At 38.1% G+C, this 10,525-nt stretch overlaps 1 protein-coding gene across 1 annotated transcript; it reads right to left on the reverse strand.

Moving 5' to 3' along the window:
* Positions 1 to 6,743: 6,743 nt before the first annotated feature.
* On the reverse strand, positions 6,744 to 7,676 carry LOC132563831 (tigger transposable element-derived protein 4-like). Its single transcript, XM_060228583.1, has one exon. The coding sequence runs from the start codon at positions 7,674 to 7,676 to the stop codon at positions 6,744 to 6,746; it is 933 nt and encodes a 310-aa protein (XP_060084566.1).
* Between the last annotated feature and the right edge of the window lie 2,849 nt (positions 7,677 to 10,525).

Raw genomic sequence — 10,525 nt, forward strand, 5'->3', positions numbered from 1 at the left:
CAAAGCAATATTTAAATAATACCAATAATTGAACAAAAATACAAGACATAAATTTACGTTAAACTAAAATAGAAATAAAGTTAATGATCTCACCTTAGCTTAGCTCGAAAGGAATTTACAGCGTCAGTATAATCTGACAGAATGGATAGTCCAGCTACAGTTCAACAATAAGATTACAAAGAAAATAGATTATAAATTCCTAAGTTTGTAGCCGACTCTAACTTAATTTTCTTTAACTGAATAAAAATAAAAATTTTAATTCAAAATAGATTTGATTTTAACTTCACAAAGCAAAAGTATAAGAAAATACAAATTTTCTTTATGAAATATCCCTCCTCGTCGGGAAAATCTTCATCCCGAGGATTAAAAAAAACATATATAGTACATGTAAATGAGTTGATAAAAAAGTAGACATGCATCATGCTCATATTGAATTTATTTACAATACATTCAAGAACAATACATTGAATATACACATTGACATCATAAAGTAGGTCAAGGTCATTAACATGAGAATTTGTAACTGAGATTCATGACCTGTAAGTCATTACAAAATAAGGTATACCATTATCTCTTTATACATACAATCATCAATCTTACATACTGTCCAGTTAATACTATAAAAAGGTACAAAAACAAAAATTGTCACAACTTTCCTTGAAGGCTTTGGTAGGATACAACTTGCATAACAGTAAAAAAAACACAATCTACAATATATATAATTGAGCTCACAATACATTTTGATACGATAAAACTTTGACTGGTCTGAGGTAGTTCTGCCCTACATTGATTTACCTATATGTCCCATTTTTTATTTTTTTTTATTTTTTGGAAAATGCAAAGACGTTTAAACACTTTACTGTAATGTGCGATAATAGCCCTGATGAGCCAGTAATAAGTATGCAGTGTAAGGTTATTTGAGAATGTTTCTCAGGCGTCTAGCCTGAAGGAGTGACAGATCAATGTCATGTGATGGAACATGTTGTTTTGTGTAGTTGCTAACATGGGAAACAACCTACCAGTGACATCAATACTGGAGATGTCTGATGGTGATGAAAATGACCAGTTATCAGGGCATAATGATAGTGAGGCTTCTTGTACTAGCTCGCATTCACTACCTGTAGTTACCTCAATAAGGATAGTCTAGACACCCTTTTATTAAATTATTTTTTATTTTTATTTTTTTTATTTTTATTAAATACAAATTCTATGTGCTATAAATAACTGATCATAATTATGATCAATCTGTTGAATCCGAGAGAATGAGGATGGAACTTTCGGGAGAAAGACTTCTGCCAATAAAAACAACTACTGCGAATTATTCGATGTCGGTGCAAAATCAATTGTGAAACTAAGAGATGCAATGCAAAAAACATGGTATGGAATGTTCCGCAGCATGCAGTGACTGCAAAGGCAATAGTTGTTCTAATTCTCCCTAGCCGGAAATTGATGATGTGAATGACTAAATATGTTGAAGTGTTGTGGTTTCTTAAAAGTAAACATTTTACAGTACATTCTAATGCAAATGAATTGTGTTTTGTCGACATTTACAAACATTGTAACGTAATGCTGAATTTAATCGCCAGAAAATTCCATCAATTACTAATTATTGCTCTCATTATCTTATTGCTGACATCATGGATATCTCAACTGTTTTTGAATTCTGTAAAAATCTTGATGTTTAGCCCTAATAATAGTTCATGTTAAAAAGTTTGAGCTAAGCAGAGTTAGATGACATCATTATCAATTTTCATGTCTTTGTTGAATCACTAAAAGTAACAGTCAAATACCTCTGCTGGGACTTCCAGTCTGTTGCAATGTATTGTTGGAAGCTTTCATGACTAAAAACTCGCGATAGCTATTCTCGCGGGAACAACGGTTAGAGTTAAAAATTCTGAATTTCCCAAAAACTCTCATGTGTCGATTTTTTTGTGGGTATTGGTGAAGTATTAAGGATTGTAAAAATGCATAAATCGTTTCTGTTGCAATTAACTTGAGGTCCGGCCATTATCTGTCATACGGTTACTAGACTACGTGGTTCTGTGAAAGTGGACCAGCTTTTACCAAATGTATTATATACTGCCTAATATGAAAATAGTGGTAATTAGAGAGAGAGCTACATAGGGCCAAGGTGACATAAGTGACTCGTACACATGTTCAGTAAAGGGTGTTGGTGTGGTATTTTCTTGTATAACTGGAAAATTAAAACTAGGTAGAATTGAGGTCAATGTGAATGCTGCTGTAGCTGTTCCAAACAAAGATTTTGATATCTGGCCTATGAAATCAAAAAGACCACGTTTACTGCGTCTTGAATCCTGGGAGAGCGTGTTAGGAAAATATGAATGTGGGACTAATCTGTGTATATCCCTAACTGCTGCATTTACACCGGACATACACTGTGCTCTCAAATTGTTTGTTTTTACCACAGAGTTTACAGATTCACATGTTCTACGCTTACATGAAGGAATTTCCGGGATGTTGGTGTGTGCTGGAAGCGGAATTTCGATTGTGTGGGACTAGAACTCCTGACCAAGATGTAGTTTGGCTGTTGGTTCAAACAACACGCCATAGTTCAAGCGTTGTATAGGTGCACTTGTACTGACAGCAAAGGAAAGCCAAATGAGGATCATCAGTGTTATCTTCCACATGAGAGATGGGCACCAGAAATCTACGGAATACAGAAGAGAGGACAAAGATTAGTGTCTTATATGTCGTTATAAGGCATGCGCAAACCTTAAAGCACTAGTTAGCAGTTAAGCTAACTCTTAACATACAGATGATAATGATTGGAGAGAAATAAAGATAGAGATTGCCTATTCTATAGATTTCAATGAACCGTACTCCATATATTAGTTAATTACTGTGAAAAACAAGTCAGTTGCGACTGTTGGCCTCTTTTTCTGGCCTTTCCTTTCTGTGTACGATTAATATGGAACATACGTACTAGTTCCGGATCAATATTTTCAATTGGTTCCCATGTCCTGTTTGAGTAAACAATCCATTTTACCTTGTAAAACTTTTTACCACGGATAGTTTTGCATGCTATCAGTTTGTCAACATCATAAGTTGTCTGACTATTATCACCATTGTCTGGATTACTGTCTTGTGACAAATCAGAAAGGTCTGTTACCTTCTTCTGACTAGGCACAGGAGTCTGCTCATCTCCTGGCCCTGAACTGTCCTGAGTAATAGGACTGATATCCTTGTAATAGTACTGACCATCTGGCAAGTCTCCCTGTAGACTCTGGTTTGATGTCTTTTAACCACTTGAGTGCACTGTGATCTGTGTATATCTTGAATGGCTTACAAGTATACATGATATGCCTTTATTCCTTCAATGATAGCTAACCCTTCACGTTCTGAAATGCTATACTTACGCTCGTGCTGATTAAGATGGGGTGTTCCCTTCTGTGTTCATCAAGTTGACCGAGAACGTATCCTATTGCTTCACCTGATGCATCAGTTGTTAATTTGAAAGGTTTGCTGTGGTCTGCATAGGCTAACATTGGTGCAGAAGTAAGGGCATCTTTAAGAGCATCAAATGCTTTCTGGCATTCAGGGTTCCACAGGAACTTTACGTCCTTACTTAAGAGTGCTGTCAAAGGGGTTGTAATTTTACTGAAACCTTTTACAATCTACCGGTAATAATTACAAAGGCCTAAAAATGATCTGACATGTTTTTGGTTTGTTGGTACAGGGAACCTGCGGACAGCATCTGTTTTGTCTGTATCGACCTTGACACCATCTTTATAAATGATATGACCAAGATAGTGGACATCAGACTGTGCAAACGAGCACTTACTAGGTTTCAGGGCGAGATGTGCTAGTTTATGTCTGTCAAAGACTTCCTGTAAATGACGGAGATGGTCTTCAAATGTACGTGAAAAGACATGGATGTCATCAACATAAATAAGACATGTTTTCCAGTTGAGATCCCTAAGAACTTTTGTTATAAGTGACTGAAAGCTAGCAGGGGCATTGACAAGTCCGAATGACATACGCTTCCATTGGAAAACGCATGATGGTGTGACAAATGCTGATTTGTGGGCTGTAGCAGGGTCCATTTGAATCTGCCAAAAACCTGATGCTAAATCAAGGATGGAAAAATATTTAGCATTGGATTCACCGATAGAATCAAACACATCATCCAATCTTGGAAGAGGAAATGACATTTGTTCAGTGACAGAGGTAAGTTTCCTATAATCAACTGCAAAACGCATTTGACCGTTTTTCTTCTTAACTATGACGACTGGGCTTTGCCACATAGATGTGGACTCTTCAAAGATGTCATTATCTAGCATATCCGGGATCTGGCGATTTGTTTCTGCTTTAATCCCAGGACTTTGTTGATATAATCTTTGTCTGACAGGACGGGCATTACCTAATTGTGGTGATACTGATGAGAGGTTTGACCTAATTCTGATAGACTGGTGGCAAAAACTGATCGGTTGGACAGAAGAAAGCACTGTGAAAGATTTTGTTGTTTGTCAGAGAGGTCAGACTTTGAAAGATCAAATGAAATTTCAGGGCTAATATCAGTTATCACTATCAAGAGGAGGTGGCTCTACTGGGTCGTCTAGGGATAGAACCAAGTTTTCCTCATACAATGATGCAGAAGCTACAGTTTGATTTCTGTTTATGGTGATATCTACCTCAGTGGGGTTCAAAACTTGTAATACAATTTTCTTGCCCGATTTGAGAAATTATATAGTTCTAGCACCTGCTAATCCTAACATTGGGAGAAATGGTGATGATTCTAGAAGTACCTGAGTACCTGCTGATAAGTAAGATACCTTGACAGGAATGAGAGATGTGGCCTCTGCTGGTACAATGGTGGATTTTAGAGTCCTTGTTTTAGTGCCTGTATCAACAATATCTCCATTTGCTTCTAAAAAGTCCATACCTATAATCATAGCCTGGTGAAATTTCTTGAAAACATGAAATTTTTGTTATATAGTAACATTGCCAAATGAAATAGGTAGGATAATAGCACCAATACTACGATGAATTTCACCGTCAGCAACACGCAGTTACATCAGAATTTAGCAAATGTAAAACGTTGACTGAGAGTTTAGTTATCGTTGGCAATGCAACACAAGAAATGGTTGCTCCTGTGTCTATTAGTGCTTTCACTGGTAGTGCATTGACAGTTACACTTACTGAATTTTGCTCCACAGATGTAACTAAATTAAGATGCTCGCTAGGTTTTAGTGTGCAGTTCCTGGTGTTTTTCTGGGAGGAAATATGTGTATTCCTAGCTAGTGTCTTTGCTTTTGAGTGTTGGTGTATGTGCCTATCCTTGCTAGGGATAGGCTCGCATCCCTATAGACCCATTTCATGTGACGTCACTGCACTTCGGCTATTTTATTAAGCCGCCAAGGCGTGTTTATCATATGTAATTAAGGTGACACATCAACATAATCTACACAATGGTAGTTTTCTGTGGGGTTATTGGCTGTGCTAACCAAGGCGGGCGTAACACGGACAAGTCATTCTTCAGACTACCGTCGGTCATATTGAACCAGGGAAACGCATGCCAGGAATTATCAGAAAAAGGGCGCCGAACATGTCGCATCGACAGATCCGATTTGGTGGAATCAAGTTATGCCTATACTCGTGTGTGCTCTGATCATTTTATATCAGGTATGGTATATAAACAAAGTCTTGTTACTGTAAAATAGAGTGTAGAAGAAGGACGCAGATCGACGCTTCATATTTTTATTCCATTTAATTAAAAAAAACCCCTACAAAGACAATACACAAAGAATTAAGCAGATATCACAGATATTACTAATCCTTAGATGATGTACATGAAGTGCTCAGTGAATACATATTTCATATGTTATCACGCTAAAACTATTCAAACAAAAAACAAGAATAATAATCTATCTTTACAATGAATACTTTTATCATCATAAATGCTTATACATTGTTACTATAATATATATAGTCAAACCTCGTTAACTCGAAGTTGATGGGACCACGAAAATACTTCGAGTTATCCGAGTCTTCGAGATAGCCGAGTTCATGAGTTTTGGTGCAAAGATTTTTAATGTTCCTGACGTTCCTTGTACTTTTTGTCACTTTTTGGCTATATACGAGCTTGATGTAGATTCCGGTAATAAGCAAACATATTTTGTTCTTGATCGTTGAAAAACCAGAATTGATAATTAAATTAGGTGCAGTTTGCTTATTATTTAGAAACCATCAATTTCGTTCTGTCAGTCCTTTTTAATTAACGAGAACTAGATTAGCCTACATGTCAACACGAGTCTAGGCTACATAAATAACGATGATACGGAAATCAACATTCACAATTTAATAATTTGACATTAATTAAACACATAATACAAACAAAATAGAACCAAATCTAACATTTTAAGAAACACATACAATGTGAAAAACTTACGATATCATTCTAAACAGCACTACATATGACCGACTATGAGAACTCTCCTGCTTCGATAACATACATAAACTTCCGTTGCGCATGTGCAACAAATGTTACTCAACATCACTGATTTGGCGCATACACTAGGAAGATTATATTAAAGAGTATGCATGTACACAACATGTTAGTTACGATAACACCTGTCGACTTACAAAGCACTGTAAGTAAATGAACATTCATTATAAGCACTAGTCTTCGAATTTAAGGCCATAATTAAAACACCATTGTCATACATTATTTGCGAAAGCACACCAAGTTCCAGTTCGTAAAGTCTTAACACTATCGATCACTATCAATGTTCACTGTTTCGTTGACACGCAAAGTCACTGAAGTAGTCTGATATCTTTGATTGAGTCCTGGTATTGGTCTGGGCTCTGAGGTCCTCGCGAATGAGATCGTCCGAGATCCTGAGGGGAGTCTGTATTTGAGCGGACTTGTTTGGTCGGGTCTCTAACACTCGAATGAGTAGGGCGCACGCATCTGTTGCCATGTCAGTAGTGGGTAGTGGTAGTTCGGGTACATCATCATCCACAGTCTCGGTATCATCTTGATCATCTGCGTTGTTGCTTTTACGTTGCATGATTTCGTCGACAATATCGTCATCAGTCATGGTGGCGTTAGTGGGTACATCGGAGTCTACGGAGGCGTATTGGTCGAATGGGACTGGCAGGCTTAGTAGGTGGGCTAGCGGTATGTCATCTTCATCATCATCATCGCTGTCAATGGGTGCCGGGTTGTCATAAATCTTGAATCCTGCGTGGTGGAAACAGTTCTTAATCGTGGTCTCAGTCACACACCTCCAGGATACAGCCAGAGGTTTCATTGCGTCGAGGACGGAGATCTGTAGTTCCTGGTGTCGATCTATGGCTTTGATGTGACGAAGGATTAGTCGTTTCCGGTAGTGGACTTTGAGATTCTGTATAACTCCCTGGTCCATCGGTTGTGTCTTGCTGGTAGTGTTTGGCGGCAGGAAGATGAGCTTTGTGGCTTTCAGGTCTTTAATCTGGGGATGAGCTGGACAGTTGTCGATAACCATTGCGATGCGGCGATGCTGCCTTGCGAACTTCCTGTCAATCTGGTGTAACCATTTGGTGAAAATGTCGACGGTCATCCATGCTTTTTTGTTGGCCGTATACTCTGTCGGTAGGGAGTGGACATTCTTAAAACATCTGGGTTTGGCCGACTTGCCGATGATGAAGAGTGGTAATTTCTCCGTACCGGTCATGTTAGCGCAGACGAGGACAGTTAGCTCCACTCCGTTTCCCGCCATGGCAGTCGGTTCCTTTGAAGTCGAGAGTACGGTCGGGTAGCCGGAAAAATATGGCAGCATTAAATATGTCCTGGGGCTGATACTCGGACAGAATGACGCGGAGGTCGTCGGCCCACTTTGTCATTGCATCACTGGCGATGTCTACAGATTTAGCTTCGCCGCAGATTTTCTTAAAGCTGATGTTGTGTCGGTCTTTGAATCTGTCTAGCCACCCTGTGCTACAGGCGAAGTTCTGCTCTCCAATTTTCTCGGCCAGATCCTTGGCTTTAGCTTTCAGCATCGGGCCGGTTACCGGAAGATTGTTGTCTCGGGCATGCGTGAACCACTTTAGTAGCGCAGTCTCGGTGTCTTCATGTTTGGCTGTTCTTACCTTCTTTCTGCTGGGGCTTATACCATCGTTGCTGTATGCAGTCATGATCTTTTCTTTTGCTTTCAACCATGTCGATAAAGTATTTGCTGGGATGCCGAATTCTCTAGCAATGTCAGATTTTGACCTGTCTCCCTTTTCCACGGCTAATATCGCTCTGTACTTTGTCTCGACTGTCTTCGTCTCTATCTTCCTCTTCACTCCGGTCTTCGCCCTATCAATCGATCCAAGTATCCCCCCCGGATAAACCGGGTCCTTCGTTGGATTGCTCAATTGACTTCGACATTTCGAAACGGGTATGATTTCGGTGAGAAACACCCCTGCTTTTATCCCTATGTGACACTCATGACATCTCCTCACTAATTCTGCCCTAAGTACTTCGACGCTAATTAAATAATTGTTTCACTCATTTGTCGGTTTAATTGAGCACAGGTGACCGTTTCATGCGTACTCCTGTAAAAACATTAAGCCTAGGCCAGTGTTGTGATTGTTTTCTATAGCTTAGTTCCGCTTCACTGAGTGTATACACAGGTCGGTGTTTGTTATGGCTGACAGACACGGAAATTACGCAATGTGAGTAGAACTTCACTTTTTATCGCCGATATCTATCAATTATAAGATCTAACGGTTACCTTTTATCATTCAATTAAATAACAATAAACACTTTTCTAAAACATGAATATTGTTAATTACAGTATTGTTCATTAATATTCACTTGTAAAGCCTATTGTCGGTAAAATTGCAAAACGGCGTAGCGCATCAGCAATGTAATTGACCGGCACAAAATTTATACTTCGAGTTTTCCGATCATATTCAGTATATGTTTTGTTGTTGGGACCAAATTTTTACTTTGAATTAACAGAGTTTTTCGAGTTTTCCGAATTCGAGTTTTCCGAGTTTTGATTACTAGAATAAAGAGAAGATTTTGCCGGGACCGACAAAGTGCTTCGAGTTAAACGGGGTCTTCGAGTTTTCCGAGTTCGAGTTAACGAAGTTCGACTGTATTAGAACATCTGCACGACCATATAGGACATCATAGCATCTGATCACACAGGACATCATAGCATCTGTCCACACAGGACATCATAGCATCTGCCCACACAGGACATCATAGCATCTGCCCACACAGGACATCATAGCATCTGTCCACACAGGACTGTAACTGGCGGCTGTCCTGGCCCACATATGACTCTGTATTCTATATATGTATGTATTCTGACTGTGTCACATTCGTTCCCGCTATCAACATGGGTAGAACTGCAATAACACAAGACTACGTCTGACTATGCTGACTATATAGTCTATAATGATTCATAAATATTTATACACAGTATTTCTTCTATTTCAACTATTATTTGTGTATATACATTCATCTGCCTACATACAGTAATTGATATGAATCTATTCACTAATTCTAGCCTGAATTCCATGTAATTCATTGACATATTGACAACTTTCGCTTATATTTATTAAATACAAACTAAATTCATATAACAGTTGATATCTTATAGCTATAATAGAGATATATTGAACTGTACTCATATAGCGTTATAAGCATATACATTTATCGATAAATATTCGCCTCAAATATCAAACACAACAGTTTTAGGGCATATAATTGCACTATAAAGGCACAAGAAATGATTTCAAACTTACCGCAAACTGTATTTTGCGTTGGCTAACCCCATATAAGCAATAACTGACTGCCAAAATTTACACCGCTGTTCTCGCTTACATGTATATTTTCCTTCCGGCGAGACTAATTTCAAATATTCGAACTCGGATCCGGAGAATCCGCATTTATAAAATTTACAGCAAATAATTAAGAAAATAAAAGTACAATATTTAGACCAGATAATACCTGATTTCTTTCATCGAATACATGTACAAATAGTTCAGATATTGTTTGATATATACAAAAATGTAAAATATACAAAAGTATGGTTGGGACTGTGACAGAAGCCTACTACAAAATATCTTTATACATGCAGCGATCACTTCATTACAGGTACTGGTTAAGGCAATTTAACTATAATTCAGTCATTGTTAATATTTTAATGAACTGCTGCCCCACCAAGTCCACATTTATTAATGCCGGAGTTCGCCTTGGCCAGGCAACCAGGGACATAGACGGCCTAGTAGGAGATTCGACCACAGGTGCCTGATCGTTTTAGAAAAAAATATTATAGTAGAGTTACTATACATGAGACTCTCATATAGTAGATCTATACTACTTTATTTTTTTTCTAAAACGATCCAGGCACCTGTGATTCGACCACATGAGTCTGACGTTTAATCAAAGCCTAAATAAATATAACAATCTACATTAAATAATGTTGTTTTTTTATATGGGGGTATATTTATGTAGATTGTTATATTTTTTTTATTAAACGTCAGACTCCTGTGATTCGAACACAGGGGCACGGTTGGTATTATT

The sequence above is a fragment of the Ylistrum balloti genome, unplaced genomic scaffold, assembly GCF_031769215.1.
Source record: "Ylistrum balloti isolate Yb309-2 unplaced genomic scaffold, AGI_CSIRO_Ybal_v1 Utg371876, whole genome shotgun sequence".
Taxonomy (NCBI): domain Eukaryota; kingdom Metazoa; phylum Mollusca; class Bivalvia; order Pectinida; family Pectinidae; genus Ylistrum; species Ylistrum balloti.